The following is a 22,442-nucleotide window of genomic DNA, read 5'->3' on the forward strand; positions in this document are numbered from 1 at the left end:
TCCTATCTGATGTAAATCACTTTACACATGAGCGGAATGTCAGACATGGCACCACACTTCCACGGAATGAAGAGTTTTTTGTTTTGTTTTAGTAAGCAAATGGTGTCTATCCCCTCTTTTGAGTTCATGTGTTAGCTAAGACCTATGAGTATGGTTCATACAAATGCATCGATGCCAGCACATTCTGTCATCTTCCCTAGCCTGCGGGAAAATATTTAAATGTTTCCAGTGAATTAACGCGTTCACGCATTGTGCATCACCAGTACGCCACGGTTTGTGCTCCTTCTACGTGGCAGCAAAGTTACGGGAATGCATCTGCTTGCTGATGTGATAACTTCATCGCACTTAAATGTACAGATATGATTCTTCTTGCAAGGCATATAAATAACCAGACGAGTACTTTTCTGCTTTTAAATGCCATGACCCACTGGTGACCCACGATGCGCTCAATGAGAATGTTTTCATAGTGCGTGCGGTGTGGCTCACCAGTGACCCACTCTCAAGAACACTGCATGATATGCTGCTGTCTGAGGTTTCAGATGCAACCACATTATATATATATACTTCCGGAAAAAACGGCGCATTTTTTCTCGACTTGAATTTTCAATTATTTATTCCTGCATAAAAAAAAGGCAATCATACCTCATTCGGCACTATAAAACACTGTTAAAACGCCAAACAGCACTGGCAATAAGGACTGCAACTTTGATATGTGTCCTTACGGAATCCCTCGTCCCATACGTCTCTGTTCTACAAAATATATATATATATATATATATATATATATATATATATATATAGCAGAACACAAAGATACGGGACGAGGGACTCGGTAAAGATACATATCAAGGTTGCAGTCGTCATTGCCAGTGCTATTCGGCTTTTTTCGAAATATTTAATAGGGCCGAATGACGTGTGCTTGTCACGTTTCTTTGATACATTGATAAATAAGCGAAAATATAAGTCGAGAAAAAATCCGCCGTTTTTCCGGGAGCGGGAGTCGAACCCACATCTCCGCATAACCGGTGCGGTGCGTTCGCCATTACGCTATCCCGCAGCGGCTTCTCTCTCGACTTTAAAGCGGGGCTTTATATTTACAAGAGCTCTGAGGCCGGTCAACTAGCGCCGCCCCTCTACTACCGCTCGAGACGTAGAACGTCTTCTTTCCCAGCGGCCGCCACGTAGACCGTGGTCGGAGGTCGGGGTTAGCAATTGGCATATCCGAACTGCTGGAGCCAGCGCCTCGTAATGCATGTAGCAGAACAGAAAGATGCGGGACGAGGGACTCGGTAAAGATACATATCAAGGTTGCAGTCGTCATTGCCAGTGCTATTCGGCTTTTTTCGAAATATTTAATAGGGCCGAATGACGTGTGCTTGTCACGTTTCTTTGATAAATTGATAAATAAGTGAAAATCTAAGTCGAGAAAAAATCCGCCGTTTTTCCGGGAGCGGGACTCGAACCCACATCTCCGCATAACCGGTGCGGTGCGTTTGCCATTACGCTATCCCGCAGCGGCTTCTCTCTCGACTTTAAAGCGGGGCTTTATATTTACAAGAGCTCTGAGGCCGGTCAACTAGCGCCGCCCTTCGACTTCCGCGGGAGACGTAGAACGTCTTCTTTCCCAGCGGCCGCCACGTAGACCGTGGTCGGAGGTCGGGGTTAGCAATTGGCATATCCGAACTGCTGGAGCCAGTGCCTCGTAATGCATGTAGCAGAACAGAAAGATACGGGACGAGGGACTCGGTAAAGATACATATCAAGGTTGCAGTCGTCATTGCCAGTGCTATTTGACTTTTTTCGAAATATTTAATAGGGCCGAATGACGTGTGCTTGTCACGTTTCTTGGATACATTGATAAATAAGCGAAAATATAAGTCGAGGAAAAATCCGCCGTTTTTCCAGGAGCGGGACTCGAACCCACATCTCCGCATAACCGGTGCATTGCGTTCGCCATTACGCTATCCCGCAGCGGCTTCTCTCTCGACTTTAAAGCGGGGGTTTATATTTACAAGAGCTCTGAGGCCGGTCAACTAGCGCCGCCCCTCGACTACCGCGGGAGACGTAGAACGTCTTCTTTCCCAGCGGCCGCCACGTAGACCGTGGTCGGAGGTCGGGATTAGCAATTGGCATATCCGAACTGCTGGAGCCAGTGCCTCGTAATGCATATATATATATACACACACACACACAGGGTGTTTCACCTAACTTGAGCCAGAGTTTAAAAGTCGGCCGATGCGCTCTTAAACAATGCAACCAAATGCACGTTGCTCAGTTTTGTATTTAGTTACACTATTTTTGTATTTTGCCTAATTAGATAATTATCAATTTTAATTAGCCAACTTTCAAACCACTGAAGCTAGGCGAAAAATCCCAATTGGAAAGTTGAAGAGCGGTTTCCAAAACGGTTGAATAAATACTTTCTGTTTACCTGTGCATTTGGTATCAGTGTTTTTGAGCTTACTGTTGATGCCCGCAAAATACAAAAAAAAACCACGTGCTATGCCTGCTCGCGCGACGTGACTGCAGTGCTTCCAAACGTTCTGCGCACGAACAGCGGTACGCGCACTGCTGCTTAAAAAGCAACAGGTCAGCGACGTAGGCATTGGCTGTGCCATTTACACCATCCATGTGCTACCCCCTGGTGGTTCTTTGAAGCGATAAGCAGAGGCAGCGGTTATCGCTTGTGCTGCCAGCAGTAATAGGTCCATCATTTCACGATTGCTGGATGCAAATTCAACATGCCTATGAATACTAATCTTTCAGGAGGCGGAAAATGATAGATTAAAAGTATCCTAAATTGCCAGACGCAGTATTTTTCTGAATTTGCGTTTATTTTGCATGCGTCTTTTCAGCAAGTGCTCAAATAGGTCACCGTCTGCAGCAATGCAACACTGCGATCTTTTGTTTAGGCTTGCTGTCGCTGCCTTGAGCGCGGTTGGTTAAATGCCGCGGCAGACTTCAGTTATCTTCTCCTATAAGGCTTCTGGAGTGGTCGTTTATATGCGATCATTAATATAGTCCCACAAGAAGTCCAGAGGGCTGAGGTCGGATGAACTTGCTGGACACAGGACAGGCCTGTTTCTCCCTATCCATTGCCTTGGGAAGGCCACATCAAGCCATGCTTAAGCTTCACTGCAGCTGTGGGCTGGGCCCCCATTGTGCTGATACCACATTGCGTCAGGACGGGTTAGTGGCATGTCGCAGCAGAAGTCTTTAACCGGCCCTTTGAGGATGTCATTTACATACCTCTTGCCCGTTAGAGTGCGGTTAAAAAACACTGGACCAATGATTGTGGTGTCATATATTCTGCACCAAATGTTAAAACACCTTTGATATTGGTGGCGGGATCTTAGCCAGTGGTAATTTTGCTCACTACAATAGTGTCCGTTGTGGATATTTACTTGGCAATTTTTGGAAAAACTTCGCCTCATCACTCCAGAGTATTTTGGTGAGAAATTCAGGATCCTGCTCCTCCTTAATCAAAATCCAATTCACAAAGTATAGTCTGTTTTGGAGGTCTCTTCACTGCAGGTATTGATGCAACTGCACAAGATAGGGGTGAAGTCCAGCTGTATTCAAAATCCTCCAGGCAGTTGAGTTCGACACACCGAGCTGTGCACTCGCGGTACGCGTGTTAGCGTGTGGATTAGCCGCCATGAAAGATAAAACGCTGGAGCGAACCTCATCACTGATGACTGGAGCTCTGTGCCTCTTTCTTGCAAAGCGTCCGGTTTTCTTCAGCGACTCGTAGGTATTGATTATTGTCATCACGCTGGGGCATGTACCCGGGTGCCAGCTTTGAAATATTCTTGCAGCCTGCCGTCCCTGTCCGCATGCAGCTCCTAGGGCAAGGATCATGTCTGCTTTCTCCACATTGGGAAACGGCGGCATGAAAAAGGCATCCCTGCGTTTTAACAGGGAATCCACAATAATCTGTTTATCGCTGTCCGGAGCTACCACCACCACCACGCCCGCTGGTCGCTTGATGCAGCGCAAGTGATAACGCTTGCCAGCTTCATTTGAATAGCCAATGCCTATGTTGCTGACCTGTTGCTTTTTAAGCAGCAGTGCGCCTACCGCTGTTCGTGCGCTGAACGTTTGGAAGCACTGCAGTCACGTCGCGTGAGCGGGCATGCCATGTGTTTTTTTTTTGTATTTCGCAGGCGTCATCGGTAAGCTCAAAAACACTGATACCATATGCACAGGTAAACGAAGTATTTATTCGGCCATTTTGAAAACCACTCTTCAACTTTCTAATTGGGATTTTTTGCCTAGCTGCATTGGTTTGAAGGTTGGCTAATCAAAATGGACTAATTATCTAATTAGGCAAAATACAAAAAATAGTGTATATACATGCAAAACTGAGCAACATGCATTTGGTTGCGCCGTTTTAGGGTGCATCGGCATATTTTTAAACTCCAGCTACAGTTAGGTTAAACACCCTTTATATATATATATATATATATATATATATATATATATATATATATGTCTGCTCCAGACCGGTATTCTGGAGGTCGTGGGTTCGGATCCCACCTGGCGGGCATTTTTTCTTCACTTTCTTTCTTTCTTTCTAAATTCTTAATCTGTTAAAATGATCTACCACATCCTCCCCTTTGCTTTCCGAGGTTTTCTCGACTGCCAACCCTTATTTCTATATATATATATATATATACTTATACCTACATACATACATACAAACATATATGAAAGGAGCAAAATGGTGGCCTATTTCTCTGTTGTGTTCCTTGCCAACATTTCGCCAGAGTTTATTTGTATTTCCTGGTGCCCTGAGACATTTTAGTGCGACTGATAGATTCTCATGCCTTTTATGGACGCAAAAGAAAGCACAACGCAGAGGAAGCAAATTAACTTAGTTTTAGCGGGAAGCTCGTCACTGTCCTTTTTTTATGCCGTATGGGAAAATAGCGCAATAAAAAAAAGCATGCATTGGGAGCTTTGCGGTCATCGGCAGATGAGTCAAGTGCTTCAGTATGAGATATTCAGCAGTGGACAGTAATGAAGACAGTGTTTATGAACCATCACAAACATTGGAGAGCACGTCGAATGGTGAGTTGGACCTGACAGGTGATTTTGAGGCGGACAACTCTGGTGACGATACTCTCGTTTCTCTCAGCCCATCTCTAGAGAAATAGATGCCGGCAACGACTTCTTGTGTGGCGCAGCACTCTAGTCACCCACTGTCATTTAGTTGCTATCAAGCCATGATGCCCTGACATTGGACTCAATGTTTATTACGGATATCTGGCAAATGATGGTCGATGAGACAACTAGGGTTGCAGAAGCAATGCTGGAGTGTACTACTCCCAAAGCTTAATCACGGTTGAGGATTAGGTATAAACCAGCGTGCAAAAAATGAAATTGTTTCTTGGATTACTCATTTGCATTGGTTTTGTCTATCTTCCTACTCTGAGTCACTACTGGGAAAAGGTGACTTGTATGGAGTTGAAACAATTTGTCAAAATATGAGCCGCGGCCACTTTTTCTTGCTTTTGAGGTTCTGGCATTTTGCAGACAATGAACTGCTTGCAGAGTCGCAGGATGGTGTCTTTCAAGATCCAGCCTCTGGTTGACACTATGAACGGAAGTTTTGCCACTGTGTTTGAGACAGGAAAGGAAATTGTAATCAATGCAAAAATGGCGCCATGGCACAGCTGACTTTCGTTTATACAGTATATTCTAGGAAAAGCCCACAAGCACATTGTCAAGCTCTTCAAGGTGTGTACAAGGGTGGTTACTGAGATATCTGATTGACAAGTTGGCATCTGGCATGCTGAAGGTGTATGCTGAAACTCATGCAAAATTACAAGGAACTCGGCCACACACTGTATGCAGACAACTTCTACACGAGCTTTCCGCTTGCTCTTTGCCTCCTAAAAGACCACACTTTCATCTGCAGTAGAGTTCGCTCAATGAGAAAAGGACTGCCAAGAGATATCACCTATGCGAAGGTTGTGAAAGGCAGTGTGATGGGGCTGCAGTCCAAAGATGGAGTAAAAGTACAGAAGTGGATGGGTGAGAGGGCAGTTCTGATGCTCAGAATTGTTGCCGAACATGAAGCAACTTTGGTGGACAACAGGAAGAAAAGAAGGGGCGGCGCAGTGATCATGAAGCCTCGGGCTGTTCTTGACTACAACACAGCGAAAAAAGGCGTGGACTAAGAGATCAAATGGTGTCCTACTGCAGCTGTCTTTGAAAAGGACTGAAGTGGTACAGGAAGGTATTCGTTGAGTTGCTGGTTGAAAGTGCCATAGTAAATGCGTGGAATGTTCATAACATACTTCACGAAAATTTTACGCCCATGACAAAATTTTGAGAACTGGATGTGCATTTCTTGGCCCTCATCAAAGAAGGTTGAACGAACTCATGCAAGAAAGCATGTCCACACACTCGAGAAAACTGAAGCTTCAGCACACAGCACTTGAAAACACTGCACTGGCAGCTATGCAGCCATCAATACAAGCAGCAGCCCAAGTGACACAAGGATGAACGTGAAAAAAGTGTTTTTTTGTGGATGATGCCCTGGCAAGCCGGTCGTGTGTTTGTCGTGCTTTAATGCTTAGAAAAGTAAGCTAAGAAGCAAGCTAGCTTCAACTATTATATGCATCTACAGTTTAAACCACAAAGCATAGTTAATGGTCCTTCTAGAGCTCGCCTATTTTTCAAACGAAATATTTCTATCACGGAAACTGAATTCCTATGTTTTCTGGTGAATTCCTATGAATTTGAATTCCTATGTTTTCTACATTCCATACACTTTGGAATGTAGCATAGGATTATGTGAAAATCGCACAAAACAGCTCTGTACCTTTCAAATAAGTATACCAAACACCAGAAAGAATGGTATCAGAGCCATCTCTTTGGAGTAAATGAAACAGGCATAGGTTCGTGCCCCACCTGGGAGAAGTGCCTAATGGTTCATTGGTGGGCCAGTCTGCCCGCCAAAGGAGACCTCAAGAAAGCATGCCGCAGGGAATACGGAATGATCAAAGGCCATTGGAGTCTGGAAGATTGGACACTTGCCATAGACAAGGCACAGTAGGCCGTAGACCAGCTGGTTATTAGCCGTACAAATGTATCATGTTCATGCCAAATGCTACACACACATAGGGCAAAAGAGTCGTTTTCACCAGCCATTTTTCTGAGTCTTGGTATTTGCATTTGTGCAGTTGTGAGTTTTACCTCCTCAAAATCTCACCACGTTGATGGTTGGGCGAGTTGGTGTTCCATAATCTTTAATTCACAGCGCAAACAAGAAACGAGGACGATAGGGAGAGCACGACACACAGGCACTGACTAACAACTGATGTTTATTTGTGTGACGTCTGGCATACAAATACAGCAGAAATCAAGGCAACAAAGAAATCGACACATAACATGTGAAAATAAAATGTAACAAATCCGCCATGACATCACTGCCACCATGTGCTTACAAACCATCTAGATAGGTTATTTCTTTTGCTGATAGTGCGTCAGATGGTACGCTTACACGCTTGCGAATCTGAGCCTGAAAAATTCACTTGTTAAGTCGTGTTTAATGATACACTCTAGTTTCATGGATCAGGTTAATTGCCTAATTAATGCAGGTTATCTTGTCTATCTATTGACATCCATTGCCAGAGGTTTATTGAAGCAAATGAAGGCTAGGCAAAAAAATGATTGGAAGAACAAAAAGAGAGGGAAGGTTCAGTATTGCCGAACATACATATGTTGTCGCATATTCTAAAAAGAATTGCCAAGCGTGCCGATGTGAGTTGTTTTTTCAGCTCCAGATAAACTTTCCAGAATTTGTAGACACGTTAATAGCAATATCCCAAGTTCTGCGGTTTGTAGGAAGAAGCACCAATGACAGTTCATCTCATGTGCCGCAAATGTAGTTTACAGCATACCTTTATTGTGTGGCAGAGAATGTATCAGGCAGACAGAGAGATGTAATAATGATAGGCTTAAGGAACACAGTTACAACGTGGAAAAAAGCAAAAGCTTCCATCTAGGAGTACATTGTAGGGACTGACCTGGGTGCGAGCCTATCTTCAGTAGTACTGCAGTAATGTGTAAAAATAAGCATAAACTGACGAGGGAAATTATTAAGGCTCATAAAATAGCAAAAAGTGAAGAAAAGTGTGTAAGCGTCCCTTCTGCGCCGCTATCAGCAAAAGAAATCACCTATCTAGACGGTTTGTAAGAACATGGTGGTAGTGATGGCGGATTTGTTATATTTTATTTTCACATGTTATGTGTCGATTTCTTTGTTGCCTTGATTTCTGCTGTATTTATATGCCAGATGTCACAGCAGCTAACTTCAGTTGTTAGTCAGCACCTGTGCATCGTGCTCTCCCTATCGTCCTCGTTTCTCGTTTGCGCTGTGAATTCAAGACTTTTATCAAGGCCGGCGGGAAACCTGCCAGCTTGTAAATTTTGGTTTGCACCTTGAAACTGTATTTGGTTTCCTAGAGGCAGCATGTTTTCAGGGCATTCCTCAAAATATGGAAGGCACTGTTCGATTTTACAAATTTAGTTTCCTAGAGGCAGCATGTTTTCAGGGCATTCCTCAAAATATGGAAGGCACTGTTCGATTTTACAATCTTTAAGTGTGTGAACATAAATACCTAGCTCAACTGGAGCACAGGACGGTAAAAGGGAAGTGTGCACGGTATGCCAATGTGACGAGCTAAGCCAGCTCGTAACATATTGAACAAAGCTGAAACGCTCAGTCGGCAGACTTTGTTTAAGGGGTGACGCGCCTTTCAACTTCTGAGAAATGGCCAAAATGTTTTTTGAAAACCACATGTGTGGATGCTATGTTTTGTATTCTGCGCTTTTGCAAATGTTTTCTACTAAAAACCGTCAGAGAGGGGCATCAAAAATAGTTTTATCGGCTGTGGTGACAAAACAGCGCGAGAAGGCAAGAAACCCAATTTTCGAAGCGCTGTGTCTCCGCAACGGCGCCACCGGGTGTGGCCATTTTAGTATTGTGGTCCTTTTTCCATTTCTGGGTGTCGCTTTTTTCTTCGTTCATTCACAAACGCAGAAATGGCATAAAGAGAAAAGTGCAAAAATGAAGCCAGCCATAGTTGCTGAAGCGCGATAGGCCCTCTGGTTGGGGTGCGCTGAAACGACCTTTCTGATTGGTCATTGCTGCGGCAACACAAGATGGCAGCCAGAACGGCATAGTGCGTGCTTTTGAGTTCATTTTTTTATTGGGTCGGCTGATTTTCTATACAGTCATTTCATATGTTGGGGTACTCAACAAAGACGTTATCGCAACAAGTATGCCTGAGATCATGAGTCAGATTATGGGAAGTTGTGTGGCTGGAAAGATGGAGCTCATCGAATGCAATGTCGTGTGTGTAGCTTTACCATGTCCAGTGCCCAGATGGTGAAACGTGCTGGGTGTGCTTGTGATAGTCATTTGGAAAGTTAACTTTTAGTCTGATTTGCCATGTTTACACACTTAGTTATTGCTATGTTTGACAGTAGGCTCGCTAGCCTTGCAAAAGAAATGATGGAAGCGTTAAAAGCTGTGGTGCACACCGCATAGCCACTGCACGCTAGAGCACTGCCCGACTGCACAGCCGGTTACATTCAAATTCCAGTACAGTAGACTCTTTATAAACGGAACTTCAAGGGACAGCAACAATTAGTTTCATTTAACAGGAGTTTCGTTTACTGCGAGAGATGTGCAAGTGACCCGCCGTGGCGGCTCAATGGCTAAGGCGTTGCGCTGGTGAGCACGAGGTTGCGGGTTCGATTCCCAGCCGCGGCGGCTGCTTTTCTGGTGGAGGGGAAAAGCAAACGTGCCCATGTGTACGAGATTTTGGCGCACGTTAAAGAGCTCCAGGTGGTCAAAATTAATCCGGAGCCCTCCACTATGACGCACTTCATTGCCTGTGTTGCGTCAGCGTGTTAAACCCAACAATCAATCAAAAGTGCAAAACTATGTGCATACACACTCTTGATACCATTTCATGGAAGTCTAAGCAGTAGAAGGTGAATGTAGCAGATAGTTTTTCAGAAAGCAAGAAAACTACAAAAGATTTAAGCACAGCATTCACATAGTTTATTTGACAACAAGTAGTTACTGTGAACTAAAAACTGCTTCATTTTTTTTGTTTGAACGATTGTAGCTGCATCTCCAGGACCAGTATCTTCAGCAGCTGATGCTCATGGCAGGGGTCTGACAAGAAGTTCTATTTTAGGTTCCGTTTACACGGTAACGCGTAAATTTTTTTTCCGATGGCTGAAAGCTTTTTTTGCGTTATTTGAATACAAACCTAACTAACTACAGGATACTGCTTCATTTGAGCGATTTCTGTTTATCGAGATTCTACTGTAGTTGTAATTAATGCCTCGGACCTTAGGTTTAATTTTAAAAGGGATGTTACAAACCATATCATTGTAATCAAAGTACTGTGTGTCGCGGTAAACGTGTGCTGCAATGCGCGCGAGTTGTTTATCGTATTTTCCGGTCTATAAGTCGCACCTTTGTATAAGTCGCACCCCCCTCAAAATGACAGTTTTTTCCAAAAAAACCGTATATACGTCGCACCGTTGTATGAGACACACTGGTATATAAGACGCACTTGTTAATTAGGTAAACTCATATTGAATCAGATCGTTAGAAAGTGCGGCGAAAGTACATGGTTGTGGCGGCCGCCGCCTAGTAACGCATCCCCCTGTAAGCAGGGCTAGACACGGGCATATAACATCCAAAGTCTGGACATAACTAACTTCTCAAAAATGGTTTATGGATACACACAGATGGCATGTACTTACGGACAGCGTTTATGCAAAACCATCGAAATGTTTTTCCTCAGACTCGCTAACAAATAATTGAGTATCTTCAGTGGGAGTTCCACCGGTGCATCACTGTCATCCTCCGACTCTCTGATGTCTTCTTCGCCAACATCGTTACCACTCGCGGACCGGATTATTCCGGCCTTTATCAACCCGGCTACACCTGTTTTTGTAGAAATGGAGTCCCAAGAGTCGGAGACCCATTTGGCCACCTCTCCAAACGTCACGCGTATCTTGTATGCTGTCGTAAATCAACGCAATAAAGGTGTCATGGCGGAAGGAACTGACGCGACGGGAAGCAGCACGAAAATCAAAACTCATCTCCAAGCTGTCATTTTCAAAATTACCAGCACGTTTACCTCCTTCAGAGTAACTGTCTGTAATAGTTAATGAGCTGCATTTTGTTTTTGCAACCCAGTTTGATGTTACTTTGAATTTATTCTGAACTGCAGTTACTGCGCATGGCCTAAAGTGGCGCGTGGTTGTCGCAGGCCATTATCATTCTTTTTGACTAGGAAAAGCTGAAAATTCTTTGGTGCAATGTCCCGAAGCGACATATGGGCTATGAGAAATGCCGTACCAGTGAACTTGGGATTGATTTACACCATAGAGCTGTGTCTCAACGTGCGCTGGCCACGCGCGGCCGTCGCGAATCAGATTTATTTCATACATAAGTCGCACCGGTGGATAAGACGCACCAACGAATATTTCAGAAAAAAACGCGACTTATACACCGGAAAATACGGTATCCTTTTTGCACAACGTTTGCTGTGCACTTCTAGTACTCATGCAAACTGGTCTGAGTTGGGAATGAAAACCTGTTAATTGCATTAAAAGTGTGGCTTACTGCCAGTTTGAATTTTAGGGACTATGATAATACCAATGCATACATCCATAGTTTAGGTCATAATGGCTGTGCAGCGAGAAAGTTTGGATTCCCTGAATAGCAACAGTACTATAAAGCACTCTACAAAACTACAACAGCACTCATATGCAGTTGACATATATCTGGTCGTTATTATTACTGCACAGTTTATTCCAATTCTGTCTTATTTCTTCTACTTAGGAATTTTTGCACTGACGGCAAGAAGCTCTTGTTTGGAGGGAAGCTGTATTCCTGCCTCTCCTGTGGACAGTCCAACCACCAGACAAATCCTGGCGAGCGATGTGCTACCATGATGCTTCACATCTGCACTATTTGCAAAAAAGCCTTCCGTAAAAAATGCAGCCTGGGTACACATATGAGAATGCACTCTGGCAAGGATTCCGACATGTGTAGCACCAGTAATGAGCAATTCACTTACAGAACCACCCTTGTTATTCATGAAAGTGCACACTCTAATGAGAGTTCGTACGTGTGTAGCATCTGTCAAGAGGTCTTTGCTCAGAAAGCTAACCTGGTGGCTCATGAAAGGTTGCACTTTGGCAAAAAGCCCTACGTGTGTGATATCTGTCGGAAGAGCTTTACTTTTAGACGTTTCCTGCTTAAACATGAAAAGCTGCACTCTACTGAGTCGCCCTATGCGTGCAGCATCTGCCATAAAGGTTTTCTTAAAAGTGGCCAACTGGCTCGTCATGAAAAATTGCACTCTGCTAAGAGGTGCTATGTGTGCAGCACCTGTAGCAAGGCTTTCACTTCGAGGTCCCATCTGGTTGTTCATGAAAGATTGCACTCTGGCGAAAGGCCTTACACGTGTGGCATCTGTAAAGAGGTCTTTAATACTAGCAGCCAACTGGCTTCTCATGAAAGATTACACTCTACTGAGAAGCCTTACGTGTGTAGCATCTGTAAAAGTGGCTTTAATACTAGCAGCCAACTGGCTTGTCATGAAAGGATGCACTCGAATGAAAAGCCTTACGTCTGCAAAATTTGTCAGAAAAGCTTTAAGAAAAAGTGCAATCTCATTGATCATGAAATCTTCCGCTGTTGCAAAAGCCCTTATGTGTGTAACATCTGCCAGAAGACCTTTCGTAATAAATCTCACCTGACTGGTCATAAAAGAGTGCATTCTGGCGAGAGGCCCTATGTATGTAGCTTCTGTCAGCAGAGTTTTTCTCAAAAACACAGCCTGGTCAGGCATGAAAAAGTGCACTCTGGGGAAAGGCCTTACGTTTGTAGTATCTGTCCGAAGAGTTTTTTTGATAAAAGCAACTTGACCACGCATGAAAAAGTGCACTCAGGTGAGAAGACTTACATGTGCAGATTCTGTCCGAATACTTTTTCTGAAAAAGCTGTCCTGGAAAGGCATGAAATATTGCACCCTGCCAACATCTGCCAGTCGAGCTTTGCTGACAGGCAGCCACTTAAGACATGTGGGAAAATGCATACCAGCAAAACGCCTACTTCATAACGTGTCAAAAACAAACTTTGGTACGTCGCATTGACAGCGCAGCAACAAAAAGGTTACTGAAATTTTGGCGCATACATATTGCACTGTGAGAGATCGCACACTGGCAGAAAGTCGGGATTGTTTGCAGTGCAGAAGCATTCCTTGCCAACATACCTGGGCCATGCATGTGGTGGAACAATGACGCGGGTTTTTGAAACAGCTAATTTATCATGAGTTTCACCACTCCCCGATGATCACTGTATCAGTGTTATCAGTTCAAGCAGTTATGCTACAAAAAATTGGCTGGACAACCACAGACCTTATAAAAGCCCTTTAAGCAGAACCTGTGGAAAAAGATGAAAACTAAGTCAAACCTTGCTTTTCTTCAAGTGGTGGGCACAGGTATAAAGCTGCCTGTAAAAGTTTTGTAAAGGGAAACCTGAAACTGAAAAACTGGGAAGTGAAAAAATTTGTACAACCAAAAAGAGATTTCCTAAAGATACCCAATTCCATGATAAGTGTAGTGATCATTCATTTATTGTTTTGTCTCTGTGATGCGCTCTAAAATGGTGGTAACTAGACAGTGTTGAAATCCTAATTTTAGGTTTAGTAGTGTGGTTAATAGATTAAATATTTGTGTATATATTCAGAGCCTTAAAACTCTGTGCAGATGGAACCCAGCAAAGCTGTAGGTATGGCGGGTTCTGTTATGTCGAGGTTTTGGAATATTGAATTTATGGATTTTTGTATTGGCTCAAGTCTGCATTTCTAGTAGGCATGTTGCTCCTCATCTGGGTGGGCTTTGCAGCTTACAACGATCTGGAACTTCCCCAGAAAACTGCATTATGTGCTACAGATATCCTGGATATGTAAGCAATCAACATTGCAGGTATCCAGGAGAGGTACTACTAGGGTCAAAACTACATCTATTCCCTGTTGCTATTACTACAAAAAACCCGTCTAAATCGTGACAAGATTGTACAGTGCACCTGTCATGGTACGGTTGTAAGCTGCCTACACTATGCTTCCTTAGTGGTACTATTTATAGACACTGTTGCAGTACGTATGCAAGACCCATAAATATGTCTATCCTACATCCTTTTTATGTGTTCTGCACAAGCATAAGTTCATTGAATCTACGTGTAATTTAGGTTATTATAATAGTGGGAAGGACAGTATGCATTGTAGAGTGCATTGTATAGGAATCATGGGATCATCAGCTAAAACAATGCTGAGTGTAGTTGAATGTGTTGTCTATAGTTGAGGGAAGTGTTTGCGTCTTTTTGGGGGAGTGCTTTGCATGCAATAAGACTGTGAATTAAGGATAGGCCCTCCCCACACCTGCTACACGAGGGTCTTGGAGATCCAGGGAGCAGATAGGAGTGTGTCGTGTGTGTGTGGCACATTTGTAATTTAGCTAGGGCAACTTGATGAATCTGTTGTTTTAGTCAGTAGTGTATCGTCCTAAGTGTGGTTGTATGTGTTACTTGTTGTTTGTCTGTGCACTCCAGTCGGCTTTCTATCTTTTGCAAGGTGTTGTCTTGTGTGGCTTGAGGTCGGTGTACGGTATTGTTATGTCCACTGTATTTGTAAAGCTACCAGCAATGGCCATTTGATCCGCAATCTCATTCACTGCAATTCCAGCATTGTATAGAACTCTACACACCATTAGTTGAAAATTTTAAATTTTACAGACATTATGGCATTAAAAACTAGATTGACAATATGGTTTTTTTCTGGGTCTGTGTGATGACAATATTATGGACTTAATGATTTAGGGACTTAGGCATCATGAAAGGGCACCTGAGAATTACCAGCATTGCTTCTTGATCAAGTGTTTCCTATAAACGTAAGCCACACTCTCAAATGCTCTGAAAGAACTACGCATGCGCGCAGTTGAATGAGAGTGCAGCCAGATGGTGCCGTATGCATCGGAGGCTGTGAGCTCCGTTCGCATTTCTTTTAATCCCCCCTGTACAAAACACACCTATGCTGTGAACACAATTGCGGGAGAGACATGTAAGGCATAGTGCCTTTAAATACGAGTGGGAAATGAGGCTGTGTGAGAGAATATGGACAAAATGTTCACACAGCTAGACCGCTACGGCAAATTATCACCGCATCAGCAGTAGAAGGAGCGGGTGTACCTGGCAGTGTGCGAGATATGTGGTGTTACCATTCCTATTGGATGTTTCCCAGTCTGTATGTCTTGTCAAAATAAAACTCAGTGGTAGTTCAGCACTTTGTCCTGTCTTCTTTTCCTGTTATGTACTCATCCACGTGCGCCTTTAATCCCTTAAAGATCGCGTCACCAACTGTTTTGGTTGTGACACGCTTCACAAGAGTTTGAACATGGGCTAGTGAATACATAACTTTGTGAGAAGACAGGAGCCAACAGAGCAGATGGGGTGAAAATGAAACAAAGTGCAAATGTTTACTTATCGCTCTGTCCCGTCTGCAGCCCTGCTGCTGTCGTTTGAAGGCACGTTTCACACTATGCAAGCAACAAAGTACAACAAAGTACAAGTAGATATACGGGCAAAAGACTGATATTTCATTTGTAATGTTCAGATGCACAATACTCACCAGGGAAAGGCCATGAGCAATGTGACAACTGTGGATCACTGCGATGTCGCTGAGCTCTTGCAGACGAATTGAACTCACTACACAATTCATATGGCTGCGCAAACTCTTCCTTTATTCACAGTTGTAACAATAGGCATTTGAATAAAATTCAAGGCTCTCCTCCAGTTAAGCGTTCGAACTGAAGTGCGTAGAACACGCATGACCGCTGATTTCGAAAAATCCATGAACAGTGGATTGGATTGGCCCACATGGTCTGGATTTATAGAATTCGTTATTTTCTGCTGCCCAAACAAAACTTTTCAACTGTTCAAACTATAGCCTCGGTACACATTTTGTGGATTTTATATAGTTTGAACATTAACGGCAGGCATTCATGGCCCACTGTGGGTATTATAGGAATAATGAAGCAGACGATGCTCACGGCAGATACAAATAAAAGAAAATTATTGGCCGTGAACCTCGAGTTGTAAATAAACGCGTTTACTAAGCATTTTACTCAGAAAAAGAAAATAAAGATGCTTTATTTGCCTAAAGCATTGCAAATTGGACTACCCAAACATTCAGGATTGGCACGAAACTCAAACAATGGAGTCAAAAGCGCGCGGTAGCATGTGTGACTTATAGAAAAATTGTGTATAAGTTTAAATAGAAAAGATGACACACAAAACTAATGTCTTAGTTCATAAAACCATACTAGGAAGGTGCATTTCCCATCCCAGCAGCCTATTAATGCTCGTGAACGAACCCGACCAAAGCACACGTTTTTTTAAGGAAGTGCGCTTGCATTATTATAGGCTCGTTTGCTTCAGAATTTGTGAAATACACGTGTATGAGGCTTAAAAATTAAGGCATAAAATAAAAAAGGTGTCGCATTTTGGCAATACACGGAACATGGAAGGTCAATAGAGCTCTGAAGCAATCTTTTCAAATCTTGTGAGGGGAAGCCAAGACGTGCCCGATGTTTAGACGGTTTTCAAGCAAACAAAGTTCAGAATTTCAGGCTTCCCTGTGCCAAGTCAACAGTGGCATAGCAGTTTCGGTGTTTGCTATATGCACTCACCCAATGTGTTAAAAAGGCATTCATATGAGGCTGGCCTTGCAACATCTCCCCCTGATGCAAATGCCTTCTAAACAAACGAATATAAGCGAAAATATGCCAATGGCCGAGGTGCAGGCAACCTTTCTTGCCAGGCAGGACTAGGTAGTGTTTGAAATCCAGGTGACTTCATTTCTTTCTGTGGCCTTCTCCTCCTAACTCTGAGGACTGATCAAATGGTGCCAGGTGAGTTTATGCATTTGCCACTGCTGCTGACTGACTGGATGCCTCTGGGAGATTCCAGGGTGGAAGGTGAGGAGACCTTACCGAAAGAGTGTACAGCAGAGGAAGGCTGGCTCGTGAGCCACAGGCAACGGGGCACACGAGTGCTCACCTAGCTAGGCCTAATGGCGACGAGCATGGCCAGAGTTGACGCAGGAGGCCAGGCAACAAACCATCAGTTACGACCAAGACAAAAGAAGCCTCCTCAGCTACCAGCGTTCTCACACGAGGACATTAAAATCATCCTGAGGCTACGGAGGCCGTTGACGTTGCCAAGGTAAGCTCCGCAGGGCTATGTGATGGCATATGTTGTGCTATCGGCGTCGCGCAGCAGGAAGTCGAGGGAAAACTGCTGTGAGGTAATACAGAGAGGAACCTTATCATGACAAGCACACCAAGCATGAAACGCGGCAAGTAAACTTCACTTACAAAAGTCAGCATCGCCGGAAAGTCTTTCAATGTCATTGAGTACGCCGAGCCACCGGATGACATTGTAAAGGTGGTTATACATAATATACCCGAGTAGACTCCGCGGAAGACATTAAAAGAAGTCTCGTCTAAAAAAGGCCCTGCCATCCTTCAAGGAAGGTTAATGGGAAGAACAAACTCGGTGGTCATCGTCAGTGAGGCTAACAAAGTGCCCTATTGCGTGTACTACCACGGTGCGGAGTACCGGTGTTTGTTACACAAAAAAGCGCGACATGTATTCCAAATTCGGAAAGGTTGGGCCCCGCATGAATGTCTGCCCAGCGCTCGAAGACCAAGGATGCCGCTTGTGACAAGTGTGTGGCGCCCCCAACCCAGATATTCGTTGGCCGCTAGGTTCAGTGGCCCCACCAGGCTCGGTGGGCAACATTGTGGGTGGCCGTGGAATTAAAGGGACACTGAAGTGAATTTGTCAAGCTCCTATTTTTGCTTGCACTGCATAGACTGGCTCAAATTAGCCCACTTTTCATCGTTTATCCGGTTGACAAATCGGTAATTGTTTTACAAAGTGCAAAAGAAGAATAACTACTATGCGCGGTTTGCGGCGGCCGCACCAACTAAAGCTGTGACGTTGGGAGGAGGGAGCACCGTGATTGGACGATGCCCAAGGTTAGCAATCAAACAAGTTTCGGTTTCGGTTCTGTAAAACACAACCGATGGCGTTGTTGGATGGGCATTTTCAATATCTCAGGAATCATCGTACCGTGCTTCTGCCATGTTGTCGGCTGTAAAAATCGTAAGATAAGCCTCCCAGGACGGCTTGGAATCGTAGCATTCACTAGCCGAGGCCTACGCAGTGCAAAAACGCCCTCCGCGTCCCCGCAGACGCTCAAATGCCATGCGCTTTTCCCCCATATTTGGAGCTTGCCTCACTCATGCCTGTATCGTAAAAAGCGTGTTCGCACCAGGCCAAGGGTCTGTTGATTCTGGCCTGTGCCCACTGCCCGCAAGCAGTCGGTGCTTATGGCAACAGCACGCCAACGAGAACTCGCTAGCGGGCCAGTGCCAGCCTGCGCGCGTTCTGTGAACTAGTTCGTGGAGCAATTAACGTTTTGGCCCCAAAAAAGGTGAACTCAGTATAGAAAACATCGGCGGAAAATGAAAAAGTTAACTTATAAAAAAAACAGCACGCGCCCGCGGGGATTCGAACTCGCGACTTGCAAAACTCTTGCAATGATATACCCAGTGCTCTATACCCGCCGACCACGAGTCGGCCTCTGCTGACCTTGGTAATATGAGGTATATATTGCATAACCAGTTTACACTTTTATTTAGTTTTGGCATGTCAAGCAGCTTAGGTGACTGTTGTTTTGCGCTCGTGCAGTAAGCATCCCCCAAGTTTCCACAATATATCACGTCTAGAAATTTCATTTCTTAGACGGAAAAGCGTTCGCAGATGCATAGTCGTGCTGCTGACCGCTGTGCTTGTTCGCCCAGCGCAAAAAAGTGCTTCCCGCACCCTAGTTTTACGCTGTACGGTAAAAATATCAGTTGATTTTATTTCCTTAGTACCTATATTGACTTCGCTGACACTTCTCCCGCCTTCAAAAGGCCTTATATTTTCCTACTGGCGTACCAGTCAGCGAAGCTTCGCATGTGCGCTTGTGCAGCGCTTGTGTGTAGCGACCTTGACTTGGAGCTACTAGCTAGATACAGTGTACAAACTAACCAAGTAAAGAAAGGCACATTCTTCCATTCACAAACGTGTCCTGGCTTCGTTTCAACTGAGCGAACGAATTGCGACGACCCGTCGGTGGCCGGCGGACGAAACGCTGGGCCGACTGACTCTGCCTGAAGGCCGGGGAGCCGTGCAGTAGCGCAGCGAATTGCAAGCTCGGCTCCTCTCGACGTCACACTAAAACGCCACAGAAAATGGGCGAGCGTAAAGAGAGGAGGACACCATTTTCTAATTAATTTTTCTACTAAATAAAATCGCGTAAACGCGCCCAGAGTAGTCGAAACATGGCCTGGGGACTCCGGACTACAATTTGCGCTAGTAATCCCGCAATGTTTACATATCACTTCAGTGTCCCTTAAAGGGCCCCTGAGATGGGGGTTTTTGGGGGGTCGATGGTATCGGAGCGCAACGGCTATTTCTTGAACTAATCGTGACGTGTTTGTGCGCTCTTGATTTAATCAATTTTTTACGAGCGTAAAAACATCAGAAAGCTACAAAAAACATCTTTTGTGTGTGGGTGCTTTTACACAGTCACACATATTTGTTTTATACCGGAGTGTACACCGGGCCAAACCGGGCTTGACGCTCCTCCGTTCTCGGCGGAAGGATACAGTGAGCGCAGGAGCAACGACGCTTGCAGCCAGCGTGATCGCTCAGCGCTCCGTGTCTCAGTTTTCTTTGCATTTGCTTTCTTGGACGCTGTACGCGAAAGGATTCTTTGCACCATCTGTGTTTCGAGCGTAGCCTCGACGTTGTTTCAGAGGTGGTAACGAACGGCGCGCCAAGGGAGCGCCGCGCCGACGGCGAAGGAGGAGCTCCGCACGCAGCGCTTGGACGACGCCGGGCACTGCTCGTGATCACGAGGCGCACGCTCAAGTGCGCTCACACGGGCTGAATAAATCAGTTCAAGCCCAAACGCTGTCGCAGCTGATTCTCTGCGGCGGTCGCGACAAGGGCAAGAGCATGCTCATCCCGTAACGACAACTGCCAAAGAGTTTCATTTCATTGCTTCCCATCAAGTCATGATCGCAGGAAAGTGTGGTTTGCTGCACCGGCCTTCTGAATGAACCTGTTGCCTAGTGTCCTTAGCGCGCTTTACCGTTTACCGTGTTAAATGAAGCAAGAGTAGCCGTTTGCCGCTGAAAACGAAAGGATTGCACTCTGCGGTTTCTGCATTCCGGCTTACCGGCTCTGCCGAGTAGCGACATCTGGCGAATTTGTCGCAAAGCAAATGACACAAACGTTTGTTGCCCAGAACTGTTCGCTTACGCTTTAAATGGCTTGAATCTTAGACGTCTTAGATTGAACTCTCACAATACAATATATTTTTTAAAAGAGCCGTATACTTCTACTGTAGAGCTTAAAAAATCGAAAACATGACGTTGACGCCGCCATCTAGTGGAAAGAATTAGGACCAAGTATTGCATTAACCAGAATTCACGCCACCGCTAAATATTTCGATATAAAATGAGTAAGATATATTGTAATGATTCCGCAGTTACCTATATTACCTTGCGCAAGACGATTTTGAAAGCATAAAAGAGCTATGCTAGTTCATAAAGGCATCTGAAGAATTCTGAACCATTGGAAGCGTGGGAAGCTGGAGTAGGGGCGGAAATTTTGCTCGCTCATTCTAAAAAAAAAATGTCATTTATCGTGCTCCTGATCATCATTTAGCAAGAATGTAGTAAACAACATCAACTAAAATTGCTTGCATGAAGCGCAGAGCACAGCGCATTTGCTGTGCCGTAAAGTTCCGGAAGAACGCCCACCCAAATTTAAGTACAGTGATATCAAGTGAAAAATACGAGATGGGCGAAATTTCGGGTCAAGCGCGGAAAGGACGAATAAGTGACCGCATCTACACATAAAGAGATCATTCGGGTTTGTTTTGTTCACTCATCGGCGCTAAAGCCGTGGATTTTACGGGGTGGGCGCGCGTCTTTCAGTAAATTGAATATTTCACCCGTAAAAGGGGGTGGGCGATGTTTCGGGGGAGGGCGTTCACTCGGAACTTTCCGGTAATCTAATCAAAACGCGAGCGTACATTTCGCCGGCGCAGGGGGCTCGCTACTACAGTCGGTAGAAATTCTAGCCTCTGTATCGCTATGTAGCGACGGTAAAAATAAGTTACCGTTCACGGAAACTCTCGCGCATGCAAGGTCGACTTCCGCAATCACCAGTATCTCCTGCTCAAAGTCCGTAAAGACTGAAAACGTAGCTAAAAAAAAAAAAAGGACGTCGTCGTCTCATGTGCGACCCACTCGCTGAAGTAACCATGGTAACGACGACGCTCTAAACCAAACCGCCGCCGTCAAAAACCGCGGACATTCCGGCGGCCAACCATGAAATGAGTGCTTCGCCTCGGACGAGGTCGTCGGACTATGTCGTCATCGCAAGCCGCCGAGCCAACAAATAGTTCTGTCTCGTCGGGGTAATAACTTTTGTTAGCGTGAGCGAATATGCTTACTATTTTTGGACTTGTTTCTACAAGAACTATAGAGTAGATTTCTGACACAAACAAAAACACTTTGAAATCCATCTCAGGCCCCCTTTAAAGGGGCACTGACACCAACATTTCGCATCTTGTTTTTTTTGTTGCGATAAGTAGCTAGTGACCAACTTATAACCTGTAGAAACCTCATTTGCTTCAGCGTGCGACGGTTTTTTACTTAGAGGCATTTTCAATGCGGCCAGTCGCAGTTTCGGTTTCGGCGAGTGCCGCGAAACGATGAATTTTGTGGAGTTTGTGTGAACAAAGCTGACCACGTGACCGTCGGAGGGATATCACAGAGGAGAGCCGCCGTAGCACTGTTGAATCCGCATCGACGGCAGTTTCTGCGGATGCCCCCACGTATACTGATCTCGTGATGCGCTTAATTAAAAGCGACCGTAAATGTGACGCAGGCGCTGCGAGTGCAAATACTACCGCGGCTAAAGAACGACGCGCGACGCTCGAGACAGTGGGTGGCAAGACGCGCGCTGGGAGCAGCCGGCCGGTCTGCCTACAGGTCCGCCTACAAATGTGTTCGGCTTAGCACTGCGGCGGATATTCGAGTGCCGCTCTCGTAAGCGGTGCAGATGACAATTTTTAATGCAACCCGCCATCGCATCATGAACTCCCTTCTCATGTAACCCACCATGGTCGGAACTTGGGGACAATTTCGTGCAGCGGTAACAAGCTATCACTCGAGCTACCTGCGCCTGCCTGGGCCACTTCGCG

At 44.9% G+C, this 22,442-nt stretch overlaps 2 protein-coding genes across 16 annotated transcripts in view; one reads left to right on the forward strand and one right to left on the reverse strand.

The window, feature by feature from the left end:
* LOC144158348 (uncharacterized) overlaps positions 1-15,389 on the forward strand; it is an 81,624-nt gene extending 66,235 nt beyond the window's left edge. For 13 of the 15 annotated variants that reach the window (XM_077689169.1, XM_077689167.1, XM_077689170.1 and 10 more), the window contains one exon: positions 11,888-15,389. In XM_077689169.1, the coding sequence (XP_077545295.1) occupies positions 11,888-13,172 (1,285 nt within the window). In that variant the 3' untranslated portion in view covers positions 13,173-15,389. Of the gene's footprint in view, positions 1-10,151; positions 10,238-11,887 lie in introns of all 15 variants that reach the window. The other 2 variants (XM_077689182.1, XM_077689183.1) reach the window with 1 other exon arrangement.
* The window catches only part of LOC144158352 (uncharacterized), a 246,877-nt gene that overhangs the window by 134,692 nt on the left and 89,743 nt on the right, over positions 1-22,442 (reverse strand). The window lies entirely within an intron of this gene.

The sequence above is a fragment of the Haemaphysalis longicornis genome, unplaced genomic scaffold, assembly GCF_048455015.1.
Source record: "Haemaphysalis longicornis isolate Haplotype H1 unplaced genomic scaffold, Haemaphysalis longicornis Haplotype H1 scaffold_10, whole genome shotgun sequence".
Taxonomy (NCBI): Eukaryota; Metazoa; Arthropoda; class Arachnida; order Ixodida; family Ixodidae; genus Haemaphysalis; species Haemaphysalis longicornis.